The 17200-nt window shown below is 37.7% G+C and overlaps 1 protein-coding gene across 4 annotated transcripts in view; it reads left to right on the top strand.

The window, feature by feature from the left end:
* TASP1 (taspase 1) overlaps positions 1-17200 on the top strand; it is a 91021-nt gene that overhangs the window by 61064 nt on the left and 12757 nt on the right. For all 4 annotated transcript variants that reach the window (XM_051613554.1, XM_051613555.1, XM_051613552.1 and 1 more), the window contains 2 exons: positions 2070-2180; positions 13043-13153. In XM_051613554.1, coding sequence (XP_051469514.1) covers positions 2070-2180; positions 13043-13153 — 222 coding nt within the window. The remainder of the gene's footprint in view (positions 1-2069; positions 2181-13042; positions 13154-17200) is intronic.

Below are 17200 nucleotides of genomic sequence, written 5' to 3'. Positions count from 1 at the left end.
TTATATGTAGATTGAATGCCAAAGTACCCCACTTCGGACAATTCTGTTTAACTGAATTATATTAATCAGGAGACTCTAGCCATTAGGAATACATAACTAAAGACTTAGATGTAGTTTTGATGATTGATACCAAGATTTTAAGATGTGTACACAGTTTTTTTACAGTCTGCTCCTTGGGCTTATTCTCTGACATCTATGTATATATAATTTTTTTTAATTTGTTTTTAATCTTGGAAATGAGAGGTGAGGGGTCTTTTTTTAAAACAAACAAACAAACAAAAAACCTTCTGTGTTAGCAGTCTTTGAAGACCAATGTAAACTCACTTTTTCTTTAAGGGGAAGGCTATAATTGTGTGACAAGGAACCAGAAAGAGAAATTCTTAGAGTAGGTTGCCATGTTTATTAGAGCTTAAAAGTGGTGGCAAGGACAAGAAGTCAGTCCAGTCTGTGAGTAGCTCCAAGACACAGTGCTAGACCTGCTGACAGGAGTTTATGCAGTTTTGTGCCCAAACCAGTCAGTGCTCTAAACTTGGCATATTGGAAACTCAGTGATGAGACTCAGCAGGCTGCACTTGAGCCAGTTTGGGTTGGGTTTATTTGTTAGTTTTTTCTTTGTGCCAGATCTAGGCTGGCTTCAACCAGAGTCACTCAGTTTTCTCTGTTATGGGCTTGGCCTGTTAGTGCTTCCAGTAAAGTGAATGTGATCTGTGGATACTGAGCTGCCTTTCTCTGAAGCCAGCTCAGGTCCAATGTCTTACCAGCCCTGGCTCTCTGCCATGTGAAAGCAGCTAGATTGATTCCAGCTATAAATTGCTTCTGGCACCTGCATAGGTGCCTTTATGTAGTTTTGCACCTTAAGCTAGTAAGTTCAACTGTTTTATAGCTGATTTTTGTATGGAGCTTGCACAGTGCTTGCGTCTCATTGTGGTCAATGAGAAGTTTGCTAGAAATACATGTAGATAATTGGGAAACGAATGTATTTGAGTTATCTCCGTATGTTCTGGTGTCTAATGCAGTTTTAGCCCCTGATACACTCTGAAATTTCACTGTAATCAGCTGCATTTAGATCATTAAAAATAATTGTTGTGTCACAGCTGTTAAATTAGTTATGGCTTTCCCTTTTTTCTAACTGGATATAAGACATTTCAGTTTAACTGGTGCTTTGTTAGACATGTTCTAGCTGGTTCATCCTCTTCCTTGCCATTGAGGAAAATTGTCAACAAATGTGAAGCATGGTAGTAGAACAACTGTTGTTTATGTGCAGAAGGTATCACCAGTGTGTTTTCCTGGCCAAAAATACTTTGATCCAATAAACATGCACTGTGCCATTTGGCCACAACTGTATGCCCTGAAGCACATTACAGAAATGAAAAGAATGTGGGAGAAAGCCAGCAGGTGTGAAAGCATTCCTGCAGTGTAAAAGTAGCACTAATGACATACTTGTTTTCATCATCAACAGGTTTCAAGGGGTTACAGAAAGCACTGAGGTAGTAAGGGGTTGTTTTGCTGGAGCATTTTTGTTTCTTAAAGATAAAGCTTTAAAAATTGCAGGAATTTTTATTTGGAGTCCAGTGAGCAGCCACCTTGTTAAAAAGGGTTAGGTGAATTCACATATTCCTTTGTTGACAAAAGGATAAATTGGATGGTCGAAATAGAAGATTGCATCTTGCGAAGAAGTTACTGTGGCATTCACTAAAGATTTTCTTGGTTTGAAGAGAATTGCATCCAAGGATTATTCCTGTGAGAATGATTTGTCAGTGGATTCTTTGAGAGAGAATTGCAGAATCTGGATAAAGATGACAAGTCAGAGGCAGTTGCACTGTTTCTTCTCAATATTTCTCTTTCTTCTTTCTGTACTTAGCCTTTTTTGGTTTATGACTTTGTGCAGAAGAAATTTCAGGAGAGTTTTGAGAAAAACTGCTGACATAGTTGAATTTTTGTGTGACTTTGTCACTGTTTAGAAAATAAAATTTAAAAAAAATTATTTGGCTCTGATGATGTAAAATAATAAGAGTTTCTTCTAAGTGATGTCTATATTTTGACTAATCCAAATCTTAACATTTCTTTAGGTTGTGGAGAGCACCTTGTCCGAACCATACTGGCCAGAGAATGTTCATGTGCTTTACAAATGGAAGATGCCCACCAAGCTCTCCTAGAGACTATGCAAAACAAGTTTATTGGTAAGTATGTGGTGCTAATTACCTAAACATTGCATAGTATTGTTTAAAATGCAATTAACCCTATTAAATAAAATTAAGAAACTTATTTTTGTGATTTCCTGTTGAAGCGTTATGTTGCAGTTGGCTTGAAATTTAGTGTTGCGTTACATTTAAAAAATGTTAAATCAAATGAAAGAAGAATATTTTAGGAAATCTAAAGGAAAACTCTTGGAAGTATCTCAATTGTTATGTGAGTCATAGAATACCCGGAGTGGTTTGAAGAAAGAATTTCCTGCCTGAATCACTGGCTGTGGTGTACAATTGCATATTTTAGAATTGGTGGTTTAGGGGCATTAATAAAAACTATTAATCATGTTAACTCTTTTAAATATAATAAACCTCAGAACCACTGCATGTTCTAATTAAATTCTTTGGACAGACAGATTCTGGTTTGCTATTTATGAGATGAAATTAGTTTCTTGAAAAAGTGAGGCAGACTTTGTTCAAGGCTATTATAAAGTAAAAACATTTTTTCCTTTATTTCAGAGGATTACACATGACTGCTTATACATGTTTAATTTCTTGTGAATATACATCTTTTCTTTCTTCAAGTTATAATCAAAATACAAATGTGGTATTTTAAAATATTTATGTAAGCTTGAACTTTTGAAGGTAGCATAGATTCCAGTGAGGCTTCTGGCATAAATGGTTACTTGCACTGTCTTTATAGCCCTTCAAATTTTTGAAGCTTCAGGATCCATAGACAACTGTGACCTTAAAAATTTCTTGTGGACAACAGAACTCTGTTGCCATAGTTCATTTTAATGCTATTTTAATTAGAACTGAAAGTGGGACATATATATATCATTTTGGGACCCAGGAATCTTTGCCTTTGGTCTCGGCGAGCAATGTGTTGCAATTTCTTTATTTCTGTTTATAATGTTTAATCCATATTAAATTCTGCTTCCTACAACATCACATTTGACTGATTTAAGGGGAAGTCACCTTTGCTCTGGAAGGCTGCATTTGATAATCTACTACTGTGTTGCAGTCATTTCTAGATGCTGGAAGAATGAGGAACAAAGTAATCCCAGTATGTTCCCCAAAGAGATTATAATACAAGCAGCACAAATGTAACTTTTTGTATTTAATCACTTATTCCAGCGTATAGTGGCACAAAATCAAAGATTTATTTATATTAGACAAGGCTTTTGGGAAGGATGCTTGTGATAGCTTCACTAATTTTTAACAGTACTCTGAAGGAGTTACCTGGAAGTGGCCTAACTTCAGAAAAGTCACATCTTTAATTCATACTCTCAAGGTTTACCATGCATTCTCATAGAATCATTCAATGGTTTGGGTTGGAAGGGACTTCAAAGATCATCTAGATCCAACCAGGACACCTCCCACTAGATGAGGTTGCTCAGAACCCCATCTAACCTGGCCTTGAACACTTCCAGGGATGAGGCTTCCACAACTTCCTGGGCAAACCTGTTTCAGTGTCTCACCACCCTCATAGCGAAGAATTTCTTTCTCATGTCTACCCTAAAACTCCCCATTTCCAGTTTGGATTCATTACCCCCTGTCCTCTCACTACAAGCCCTTGTAAAAAGTCCCTCCCTAGCTTTCCTGTAGGCATTTTGTAGTTGGAGTACTGAAACCAAGTAAAAATTGTACATATCCATATGCAATTGCATGTTAGTGCATGCACAAACACAAAATAGAAAGCTACTGCCAAAGTAAGTCATAGTAACTGGCTGATAAAGCCAGAAGAATTCAGAAACTCTTTAATTGAGTTACCTCCTTAAAATTGATTTGAGTTTTCTGGGTTTTCGTTTTTCTTTTTGGTAATTGATAGCAAAAATGCAATACTTGCTCTAAATATATTGATCTAAATGTATTTTACCACCAGTTTGCATAGCAGATGTTTTTATTTTGTTAACTGGCAAGCATGTGGCATATGCACCGTATACTTAAGTGAAAATGTTTGTATTGGGCTTAAGAACAAGATGAATGTTGCTAAAGTATTGTTATACCTGAAACTATTGATTGCAGGGAAGGAGGAGCTGCACAGACAGAGGTACTAGGCTAACAGTGAGGCAATGTATTGCTTTGGGGAAAACAGACTAAAACCAAGGGAAAGCAGAAAGAATGACAGTATGAAATTAATGATTTTCATTATAGGAAAAGAAAAAGTGGCTTTTTCAAATTCCATGCTTTAGTTAGGGATAGGTCTGTCTTGTAATTTCAGAAACTTAACACTTGAAGTTTTTGTTGCCTGACAGCAGGTACCTGTATTACTTCCTCAGTTGTACATTGAGGTAGTGCTGACAAGATGTGTATAGATGAAGTGCTTGGATTCTGTTTTGTTTAGAAAGCATAAAATCAAGTTTGCCCTCAGCTGTTCTAGGAATGAAGACTGATTGAGGAAAACCTCTAAATCCAGATACATCTTACTTTTTACACGTGATATAGTACTAAGTTTCTAGCCAGTAGCGTAATTGTGGGGGATCTTGGCAATTCTGAAGCTGGAATGCAAAGTTATGTCCTGCCAATGTAGTACAACAGTTGACAAAATGTGTTACACTTAAAACATTAGGCTTATAGTAAATAATTCTTTTTCATCTGTATTATCATGGATGATGCTGTGCTAGTTTTTATTTCAGGATGTATGGTGTGATGCTGGATTTCTTACCATTGTGAAACAATAGGATAAAACAAGCTCATAGCCTACTTGCTGTTGGCACGGATTATTTCCTTGCTCCTCTTTCTAAAAGCCCTGTTTTGTGGTCATGTCAAACTTGCCAGAATCACAATGGACCAAGGCCAAAAAAAAAAAAAAAAGAGAAAAGAAAAGGTTTTTTTAAAAAGAGCTATAATGTTTTGTCAGAAGTCAAAATGTGCGTTACTTGTGTTGGAGGAATGAACAGCTGATTTTGGCAGTTGCCATCAAATTGGTGCTTCCTGTTTACAGAACTCTCCGAGTCTCCGCAGAGCCCTGGGAATCCTTCCAGCTAGGGAATGCTTGGCTTAAACAGTTGAGTGCTGTTTAAACAGCAGGTGATGAGCAAACTAATGGCAGATGTGCTTCTCTCATCCTTTATCAGAGCCGGCTTACGATGGCTAATGCACAATTGTGGTTGAATTGGAGGCGAGAGAAATTAAATGTAGATTTTAAAATATTTTTTTTTTGTAAATCGAATGGACTTGATATCTTTAGTTGAAGAGCTCTGCAGGCTTGGTATGTGGTCAAAGAGTGGTGTTCTGTAAACACAAATACCTTCCAAACAGAAGAACAGAGGATTTTGTTACTCATCATTCCTTTCAAATGTGGCCAAGTTTGTGGAATGTAGACTTAGAGTAAATGTTTGTGTCATCTCACTGGCAGGAAATCTGCGCTTTTAACAATGGCAGTGTTACGAATTGTACTTTAAAGTTTCTTATAAAGTATTAGAAAATAATGAGCTGAACTACATAGTTGGAATCTGATATTTGTTCTTTCCTTAGTGGAAATATCTTTGTCTGATCTTAAGTTGTGCTTCAGTTCACAAATGAGCAGTGTCTGCAGAAAGGTGATAGCAGAAGGGTAATGCTGACACTTTCTCTTTTCGAAATTTTGTGTCAAGTACCTCTCTTGGGAGCAGGAGTTTGAATAGTTAGGAACCACAGAATATTAATTTCCCAATTAGGAGTAGTTACACTGGGTGGTGAAAAAAAGCCTAGGACTTAAACCAGTTACAGAATCACAGAATCCTAGGTGTTGGAAGGGACCTCAAAAGATCATCTAGTCCAACTCCCCTGCCAGAGCAGGGTCACCTAGAGCACATCACACAGGAACACATCCAGGCAGGTTTTGAATGTCTCCAGTGAAGGAGACTCCACAGCCTCTCTGGGCAGCCTGTTCCAGTGCTCTGTCACTCTCACAGTAAAGAAGTTCTTCCTGATGTTCACATGGAACCTAGTATGCTCCAGTTTGCATCCATTGCCCCTTGTCCTGTCACTGGACATCACTGAAAAAAGCCTGGCTCCATCCTCCTGACACTCGCCCTTTACATATCTGTAAACACTGATGAGGTCTCCCCTCAGTCTCCTCTTCCCCAAGCTAAAGAGACCCAGCTCCCTCAGCCTTTCCTCATAAGGGAGATGTTCCACTCCCTTCATCATCTTTGTGGCTCTGCACTGGACTCTTTCAAGCAGTTCCCTGTCCTTCTTGAACTGAGGGGCCCAGAACTGGACACAATATTCCAGATGCGGCCTCACCAAGGCAGAATAGAGGGGGAGGAGAACCTCTCTTGACCTCCTAGCCACATCCTTTCTAATACACCTCAGAATGCCATTGGCCTTCTTGGCTACAAGGGCACATTGCTGGCTCATGGTCATCCTCCTGTCCACCAGGACCCCCAGGTTCCTTTCTCCTACACTGCTCTCCAGCAGGTCAGCCCCCAGCCTGTACTGGTACATGGGGTTGTTCTTCCCCAGATGCAAGACTCTACACTTGCCCTTGTTGAATTTCATCAAGTTTCTCCCCTCCCAACTCTCCAGCCTGTCCAGGTCTCGCTGAATAGCAGCACAGCCCTCTGGTGTGTCAGCCACTCCTCCCAGTTTAGTGTCATCAGCAAACTTGCTGAGGGCACACTCTGTTCTCTCATCCAGGTCGTTGAATAGAACTGGTCCCAGTACCGACCCCTGAGGGACCCCACTAGTCACAGACCTCCAACTAGATTCTGTCCCATTGACTACAACTCTCTGACTTCTTCCTTTCAACCCGTTCATAATCCATCTGACTACCTGATCATCAAGACCACACTTCCTTAGCTTATGTATGAGGATGCTGTGGGAGAGTTACAAAACTGTCAGTGACTGTTGTTACACAGTGTTATTGTTATTTATACTGAAGTTTTCTGATGCTGCATCACTGTAAGCTTTGCAGTATCCTTTGTGGTTTTGTAACAGGAAGGATGCTACGGAAGCATTATGTCTTCATAGCACAGAGGAAAAGATTTGAGAAGAGACTGAAGTGATTCTGAAGTTCCATGTATTTCATCCACTGCAAGTTTACAATTTCACAAGTCGGTATTTGATGGTGGGCAGAATTGAATAGGTCTATTTGTTACCTGTACAGTGAAACCAGCTGACAAACTAACTTAACTAACATACATGGTGATTTTACACAAGGGATTGTCTAGGCCCTGACTGTCCTTCTTATCAACAGCATTGGGATTTTGTTGGGCAGTGGTATCCTCAGGTACTTAGTTTCTTAAAATCTGACCTGTAAAGATTGAAAGTACTGGTACTTTTCCTTGCATCTTCTTTAAAAATTCTGAACAGATGTTTTAAATTACTTATCATTAATATAAAGATATCTGGTTTCAGACAGCTTGTGCTTAAATATTTAACAAATAATAGTGCATTAAATTAAAAGCAGGCTCTGTTTAGTGTTTAAATATTCCTCTGTTTATTTAAATTGTTATCTTGAAGCTTAGTGGGTTACATTGCAGAAGCAGATTGGTGAACAGCTTCACTTTAAACACATTCTGTACACAAGCTCACAAAGGACAGTAGTATAGGTGATCTATAGCTTATTGACCTGAAAAGAACTGATTTTTACTCACCTTATAGCAGGAGAAGATTTAGAACTGTTTAGCTGCACTCCGTTGAAAATGGGAGGTGCTCAAGGGCTTAATTGGTTGCACCATGCCACAGTCAGTATTTAGGCCAAACTTCTGAAGACTTTGAAATCTAATGTAAACAATGAAGCTGGTAATGGTTTCTCTACTCTGGAAGAGTATAAATGTGAAACATCTGATGAGCAGCTGGTTAGTCCTTTAGCTGGGTAAGTGTAAGTAAAACACTTTACAATTTAGTATCAAATCTATCCTAGGCTGGATCTGTCCAGTAGCTATAAATTATTAAAAAATCAACTCTTATCAATCACGTGCTTTGGAGTAGGTGAACTTCATTATGGGATAAGTTTAATTTGCAAGAGATAGAAGAAAAATACGTTCTTCACTTGTAGCTGTAGATCCTCCAGAGGAGGGCTGAAGGTTGAGGTCAGTATTTGCCTTAGCACTTGTGAAATCTCTCTGTTCTATCCCAGGTCTGAGGCTGAACCTGGGTCTTGGTGTTCAGTTGTAGTTGCTCTTTCAGAACTTGGTGAATCTGTGAATGTGGAGCTGCTAGGAACCTCTTTGCTTATATTTAGGAGATAATTAGTGCAGATTAATAACGTACAAGATATATAAATAAAAAAACTTCTTTATGTCAGATAGCAATAACAAAACAGTTGAGTTTTGAAAGAGGGAAATGTGTTTTATAAAATATGATTTTGTGACTGGGGGAGGTGAGGATTAAACCAGAACTACTTAAAGTTTATTTTTGTTTGATTTTTCTTCATACTCCCTTTTTTCTGGTGGGACCGGTCACTGCTAACAGACTGCAGTTAATGCTGTAGGTGAAGTTCTGCTTTGGATTTGTTCATGCCGCATTCTTCAGCATCATGCCAGTGTAACTCAGTGAGTTTCATGAGGCTTAAAATGGTATAAAAAGCCCTGGGTTTTGTAATTTTGTCATTAGCAAGCTATTAGATCAAAGATTTGTCTAGCAATTCTATTTTATTGCAGTAAAAAAAAAAAATATGAATTTTTAGCTAGTAGGCATATTTTATTTTATTTTTTAGCTGAATTTTTAATTATGCAGCAAGATCTGTCATTCTTAAAAATACAGAGAACAAAAATTATGAAGCAGTATAGGAGTCAGATTACTTTTTTCTTTAATGAGAAACCATTATGATTTGAATATACATGGCTGTATTTCAGTAGCACCTTTTTTCTTCCTGTTTAAATGTTAATTAAATGTAAGGTATATGAAAAAATGCCATTACCTATATTGTTATTTTTACAGAAGCCTGCACTACAATTTTTTTTTTTTCCAATGGCTTGGCTTTATCAAAATTATTTTTGTAACTAAATTACTGAAATATGTTCCTAACCTTGAAATTCACAGTGTTTGGGTAACACTCAAATTAATTTCTATGTACAGTGCATGGATTGTGTTTAGAAATAAAGTATAATACTACTTCCTACCACTATTTTTGCTGATTTAGTAACAGATGCATGGTATTCAGCTGTCTAGAATCTTGCTTCACATACACTTACTCATTTGCACTGTATCACTGTGTTAAAACACACTTTTTAGCATAAGTATAATCCTAAGTAATAAGGATTCTGCATATGCAGAAATACCTTTGTTTAAAATAATAATGTATTTTAATCCATCTTTAAACTTTTTAAGAATTGCTTTAGTTGGAAAATAAAATACTTACTCTGTTTTAAAGAATGTGCTGTTCAGTGTGTATTTAATTTGGCTTATAATGTGACTTCTAGTGGAAGAGAAACAGTCTCTCTCAATTTACTGTTGTGTAGATGTAGGTAACTGTTTTTTACTGGCACTTTTTAGAGGTTAATTCATCACAATTTAGCCAGTGCAGTGAATTGGAGGTACAAACTATATTGTTGTTCATTTTGCACTGAGATAGTTTTGCTGAAATTGCTGGTGAAAGCAGTTTGAAGAGATGAGGGTGTAGTCAGGCAATTTGCTTCTGATGATTCTGTGGATGTCAACATTCAGCAGAAGTGGGAAAGAGATGACTGGTGGAAGTAGTGTGGGTGAGAACCATTGCAGGGGTTTTGTAAATGACTGTGTTTGTCCTCATTTCCTGTTTGTTTGGAGATCAGAAGAAGGGATATGTTCTTGTTTCAGACCTTTTCTCCTTTCCAGATTAATGTTCATTTTGCAGCTGATGATAAAATGATGTAGAAGATTAAACACTGGCTCTGTGTTGTTCTTTAAAAAAAAAAAAAAAGCTAACGCTGACATTGCTAAATCTCAGTAATTTCTTGAGCTGCAATTCTACTTTGGCTCAATCTCTAGTGCTCAGTCTCTACAGCTCCAAACCATGGCTGGCTATAACAAGAAAGCCAACGTGATCCCATAATTTTCATTGTTGTGTTGTTGTACATTTCTCAAGGTGCTATAAATGTCGATAGCCTGTAGGTTCTGGGTTGTGATGTTGTGCACCACTGGGCAAATGACACTGTGTTTCTGTCTGTAGGAGAGATAATGCATCCCATCTTTGCATTGTTTGCATAACACAAACTTTTAAGACATTTCCAGGTTTAATTCAGAATACCCGCTACAAGTCACTCCAAAACATTTTACTCATCTCTGTATCCCCCCAGTACTACCACTATGGTCAATTCTTACAAAGTTAGTGCAGTAAAAACCTGCTCTTGTTTGTTCTTACTCAAGGAGCCCAACTTCTGTTACTCTTAAAGGAGTCAGCTTCTTGCTTATCTGGTGTGTTTTATGAGTGCTTATTTGAAAAGTATACTTTATCATGCTTTTATCAAGTGCAGCACTGTTACATTAATCTCTGTGAGTTACCTAGTTGAAATAACAAAAAAGTGGCAATGAACTTCAGCAGAGGCTGAATTAATACAGTCACTTTTCTAGCTTTTGAGTGTTTAGCGTGGGCTTCAAAGCCTTTGAAGTCTGTGGGCTGGTAATAAAGCTTCCATGGTGCATAATCATTGAAATAAGTAACTTGGTTCAGAAAACAATTGTGTACTTATTTAGGGCAATACAATAAGCAGCATGTATAAAGTTGATAAATAAATGCTATTTACTCTGACAGAACAGGGCTTCTCTTGAGCATAGTTGTGCGTGTATAGGTAGATCATCTCTGGATGAAATTGTAGCTTAAATTGTAAGCTTAAATTTTTGTCTTACGTGCTTGAAACTCAAGTTCTAAATTACATTTTTTTTAAACCCCTTTTTAAAAAACTTCTCATGAAACAAATACTGTGAGTGAGTACTTTTCTCATTCTGTACTCCACTGAAGAAGGTGAGTGTTTTCTTCTTGCCAGGAGATCCCTGCAAAAGTGAAAGGATTCTGATGAAAATGTGGTGTTACATGTTTTGCTGCAGACTCCACATGGAAGGAAATATACTGCCAAATCTTCTCGTTAAGTTTAAAAAAAGAGAGCTTAGCATGTACAAGTTATTGAGATTATTGAAAATTTCATCAGTGATGATGGCACATAGTTGAGAAAAATACTGGAAAAAATGAAGAAATGTGTGATTGGTTTATTTACAAACTTCTCTTTCCTCTACTGTTTCCTGAGTATGGGAGAAAAAAACACAAGTAAAAAAAAAAAAGTGATTAACCCAATGTAAGCACTTCTAGAAGCAGACATTAGTGGCATCAAGTCTATAATCAGCATTTGTTGTCTGCTTTTGTGCACATTCAAACTGTCTTAGTGTTTTAGCATGGCCTTAAATATGCTATCTGCTTTAAATCATGTTTGCTGGCAGAGGTCTGAAGTAAAACGTTTTAACCATTCTACTTAAAGAGATTATGGCTATTTTTCACCAGAACCTTGAAAGAACCTTTCACAACCTTAGCCAGCATTTGGTTAATGTGGTGAAAGTATAAGAGAGATACTTTTTATCTTGGAAAGCACAGAGTAAAAGATTTTTATTTGGGTAGTAAAACTTGCAACTTCCCAAGCCTTGCATTGGTTCACAAGGGCTTTGTCACAGTGTGTAATACTGTAGGTGTAATTGGTACCTAGAAATGGTTCTTGTACAAAGTAAGTGGCACTTTAAATATAATATCTGTTTGTATTAAATCAAATAAGTTCTTACTATTTGTTAAGCACGCCACATTTATTATTTTCCTGCAATATGGGCTTCTATTGTAATGACAACCTTGTATCACCTTTGAATGTGGCTGCTCTTATGTCAAGAGAAAATGTGGTGAAGCTTTTAGTTTTCTTACAGTAAAGCTGAAAATTAGTTATTATTGGGGTTTGTTTTGTTGTTACTTGCATTAAAGGAGTAATTTTAATAATACAAATAGCTGTGGGCAAATTGAAGAGGCTGATGAGCAGATCCATTCTTGCAGCCAGCAAATCCTTTTTCCATGTCTGTGCACTAGATGTAGTCTACTAACTTATATAAAATAAAATAATTGAAAAGAAATATATTAAATGCCTCTTTAAATTTGAGCTATTTGAGCTTAAGTGCAAGGATTTGGTTAATTTTGTGGCTCAAGACATTTTAAATCATACATAGGTCATACTGTTGTTTCCACATTTAAAACTATAGGAATATAATTTCAAATTACAAACCAGAAAAAGAATACTTAGACTTGATTCCCTTCCAACCCAAACTATTCTATGATTCTGTGATTCAGCTAACTTTAAAACTTTTCCAGCCTCTGATAGATGATGTTTTATATCATATGTCTCAAATTAACAACAGAAAAGCCACTTTAAAAAGTAGGATGTGTTTTGGCTTTTCTGCTAATATTCATAAAACAGCAAGGAAGACAGTCTGTAGCAGTTTGATGTCTCTGTACAAAGTGCTTTAAATTGGGAAAAATGAATAAACTGTAAAAGTGACCCAAATTTGCTTGATTTTTTTCATATGTGGCCATCTTTATATTAATTATAGTACAGAAATAACTAAATATTGAGACTTTTTTTTCAACTTCACACTCCATTTTTCATTATTATATCTTCCTTGATCCAAGAACAAATGAGCATTCAGAAATGTGATTTCCCTTTTTTTTTTTTTTCTATTCTATGTAGCTATTTTTCCTTTCTTGATTATTGGTAGGTTAGTAGATTACTATTTCAAAAGTTATTTATTAGAAACACTAGAAAAAATAAAGCTGATGCTTCTGTAAAAGCAGTGCATGACCTGGTCGTCTTTTCAATATTTAGTGACAAGATTAAAGGGGAAAGGAGGAAAAATGAAATAAAAAAGTATGCAAAAAACTATTCCTATTGCAAATTATTCTCCCCAACCATTTTACCTAGGTTCACCTTTTCTAGCCAATGAAGATGGTGTACTTGGAGGTGTGATAGTTCTTCGGTCATGCAGGTGTTCAGCAGAGCCTGCATCATCACAGGAAAAGCCGACTTTACTAGGTAAGAAATTCTTACTTGTTTTTACTTGAGCTAGGTGCTAACTCAAAGTGAAAGATGAAATAAAAACTGTCTGTGCATGTTTTCAATTGTTCCAGGGCCACAGAGGAGAGAAAAAAATGAAATTGAGACGCTAAAACTCTAGAAAGTGAAATAACACTATTAGCCTTGTTCTCTAAAACTGGGGAAAGAACGTTCTCTCTTACTTGGTATTTCTGAGCAGAATTGTGATTCCAAGGGTTGTGTGGGTTCCTTCTGAAATCATGGCATAATAGTGATGGTTGCTTGTGGCAAGACAGGGTATGCTTCTTGTAGAACAAATTGCATTTTTAGCTAGGAGAATAATACATATGACTTCACTGCTTCTCCGTGGTTTATATGCAAAAAATACTACCTAGAAAGATCTTTGTTCCTGTTTTTTGTAGGATAAAAGGAAAAATTTGGAGAATAGACTTACAATTTGAAAGGGAAGTTGGTTTATGGTTAGAAGTTTTTTTGTCATGCCCAGGAAAATCTGTTCCGATAAGTTGCAGTTACTGTTTGCATACACAGACAACAGGAGTACTTGCTGTTTACATTGAGATCAGCAGAAATCCATATTTCCCTTCCATCAGTAGCTCACTGGTTAAAAAGGCTCTGAGCTTTACAACCCTTCAGCCCTGTTTACATCATAGAAATGAAATCCTCATCTGTCTTGCTGCGTTTCAATGGAACAAGTGTATGATCCTGTCATGCAGTTTGTTGCAGAGAACCCACTAGAGAACTGAATGCTGTAGACTACTAGCAGAGGTGGGTGGAAATACAACCCAGAGACAGTAAAGCCCGTATTCCTCTTTGAAAGCGGGGGTTTGGGACTCGGGGCATATAAATTACTACAGCATGACACTTGTACCATCTCCTTTCCTGCAGTGCTTCTCAGTTGTGGGCATATATGTCTCGTATTGCTATGTGATTATTGGGTTGCATGGACCTGATACATACTTACATTATGCTACCAGAATTAAAGTTGTTTTCTTTTGTATAATTCTCTGCTTTATTGTTTTTTTCCCCAAGTGTTTCATGAATCACTGTCAGTAGCATTACAAATTTGAAGTAGCTTTCATATCTTTTAAGATCTGACATGACATATTTGATGCCCTCAATTAACTTTGTGAATTAAGGCAGGTCATAGCATCTCACCCACTAATTCTTGAATTGCATAACTTCTTTTTAATCTGTAGGCTCTTGTTTAGAAAGACACCTCACCTTTCTTTTAATTAATTACTGCTTTTGTCCCACTAAATCCTAACATTGTATCACCAGAGTTTACCTGCTTAGAGCCAGCCTGGAGTAGCAGGCGGAGCGTGTGCTAAAGGTGAGCAGGCTGTGGATGTGGTCTGCCTGGATTTCCGTAAGGCCTTTGACACTGTCTCCCACAGCATTCTCATGAAAAAACTGGCTGCTCATGTCTTGGATGGGCGTGTGCTCTGCTGGGTAAAACACTGGCTGGATGGCCGGGCACAGAGAGTGGTGGTGAATGGAGTTACATCCAGCTGGTGACCATTCATAAGTTGGGTTCCTCAGGGTTCAGTGTTGGGATCACTTCTTTTTAACATCTTTATCAGTGATCTTGATGAGGAGATAGAATGCACCCTCAGCAACTTCACAGACACTAAGTTGGGAGGGAGTGTTGATCTGCCTGAGGGTAGGGCAGCTCTACAGAGAGACTTGGACAGACTAGATCGATGGGCTGACGTCAACTGCATGAGCTTCAACAAGGCCAAGTGTTGGGTCCTGCACTTGGGCCACAACAACCCCATGCAATGATACAGGCTTGGGGAAGAGTGCCTGGAAAGCTGCCCAGCAGAAAGGGACTTCGGGGTGCTGATCGACAAGTGGCTGAATGTGATCCAGCAGTGTGCTTAGGTAGCCAAGAAGGCCAGTGATATGTGGCAAGCAGGTCTAGGGAAGCGATCCTCTCCCTGTACTCGGCATTGGTGAGGCCACACCTCAATACTGTGTCAGTTTTGGGCACCTCAGTACAAGAAGAACATTGAGGTGTTGGAGCAGGTGCTGAGAAGTGCAACAGAGGGCCTAGAGAACAAGTCTTATGAAGAGCAGCTGAGGGAACTGGGACTATTGAGCATAAAGAAGAGGAGGCTGAGGGAAGATGTTTTCAATCTCTACAACTACCTGAAAGGACATTGTAGAGAGGTAGGTGCTGGCCTGTTCTCACAAGTAAATAGTGATAGGACAAGAGGGAACGGCCTAAAGCTACACCAGGGGAAGTTTAGGTGGGACATTAGGAAAAAAAAATTCTCTGGAGGGTTGTCAGGCTGCCCAGGGAGGTGGTTAAGTCACCGTCCCTGGAAGTGTTTAAAAATCATAGAGATGTGTTGTATGGGAATATGGTTTAGGGGTGAACATAGTAGAGTAGGGTTAAAGGTATTTGTATAGTATGGATTGAAGATAATTTGTGTAACACTTAAGTACTCAGTGCATAGAATAATGAAATTTCATGTCTTTACTGCAGGGATTATAATTTTTTAAAAGTATTGAATCAAATTGCAAGGAAGAGATTTATTAGATGATTGAAAATATGTGAAATGTTTAACGGTAAGTATATACTTGAGGTTTTTCATTGTCATTCCAGTCCTTGTAGTAGCTAGCAATAACCATATTTTGCACTAGTACATGCTACCTTTGGTGGACAATGTGGAAGGAAAAAATATTAAAAACTGAACAGGAATATGCCTAGAGTTATCAAAAGCAAAGAAATAATATTCTGAGGATATTTAACCTGAACTGTTGCCCAACTATTCAAAATTTAATTATAAGATTAAATTTGTTTCAGAAAAAAGAAAATTATTTCACTTACAGTTGAACCTTTAGGGTGTTAGGGAGGGGTTGGCTGCGTCAAATGTTGTTATGTTGTACTGAACACACTTCACTCCCTGAAAGCTTTGACTAACCTTTGGCAGTATCAGTCATGAATCTATTATGGGGGAGCAAAGCACATAGCTAAATGAAGTTTATATTTCTTTCATGATGATATCTACGTATCTGTCAGAATCTTCAAGTCTTGCTGGGACTGTCTAAACTTTGATCTTTACTCTGGGTTAATTGCTATGCAAGGATGAATGGTTCAAAGGATAAGCGTACTCAGCATGCTGTGACCTTCATCGACCATATTAAAGGAGTGTGAGGAGTAGGAATGAATAAGAGTTAAAACCATCTAATAATGCTTTTTGCAGCATGTGAAAGTCTCTCTCTAAAGAAATACCTGGAAATAGCTTTTCCTTGTATCTTGAGTAACTCATGTAAGACTCCTTCTGTAATCCAAAGGAAAAATTTATACTTTGGTGCAATTTTTTTAAACCTTTTATAATACTATATGGAATACCCTAAATTCTGATCTTCCTTTGTTTTTCCTCATTCCAAATGATGTACTTAATGAACGCAAAGAAAAATGGCTGTGACATAGAGCAATACAGTGTGGCAATTTATAAAGCTTCAGTGGACAGGAGCTAACCATGAGTACTGTGCTCTTTGTCTGAATTTTGTGTTGCAACTGAGTAGGGGTGTGTGTATATCTAAAGATAGCTGTATTTTTCTCAGGGAATTAAAGATCACTGTAATAGGCTGTTTAAATGATTGATGAATCAGGACATGTAACTTCAAAACACCACCTTTCTGGATCTACACGTTAGTAGTGTTTAGTTTTCTTAGTCATTCTCACTAGATACACAACAGTTGAGCTTTAACATTTATACCCTAAATTAGCTGTGAGTATACTGTACCAGAGAGCTGATGCTGTGTAGCTAGTGCTAGAAGTCTGGGTGATCAGATCTGAGAGTGCTTTGATGAGGAAGCCAGAATCAAAATAGGCTCATTTCTTCTTCATCTTTCTTTTCCGGTCTTGTGTTTGGGGAGCTTTGAGGAGCTCCCAGCCCGCTCCCCAAAAGAATGGTTTGATTGCATATGCTCTTGATGTAATTCAGCATACTTTGGGGACCAGGTCTTACTCTAATTTTGCCAAGCATCTTTCTTGCAGAGGTCTCTCCCATTTCT

The sequence above is a fragment of the Apus apus genome, chromosome 3 (assembly GCF_020740795.1).
Source record: "Apus apus isolate bApuApu2 chromosome 3, bApuApu2.pri.cur, whole genome shotgun sequence".
Taxonomy (NCBI): domain Eukaryota; kingdom Metazoa; phylum Chordata; class Aves; order Apodiformes; family Apodidae; genus Apus; species Apus apus.
Note: the sequence above shows the minus strand (reverse complement) of the source record. Positions and strands in the feature narration are given on the sequence as shown.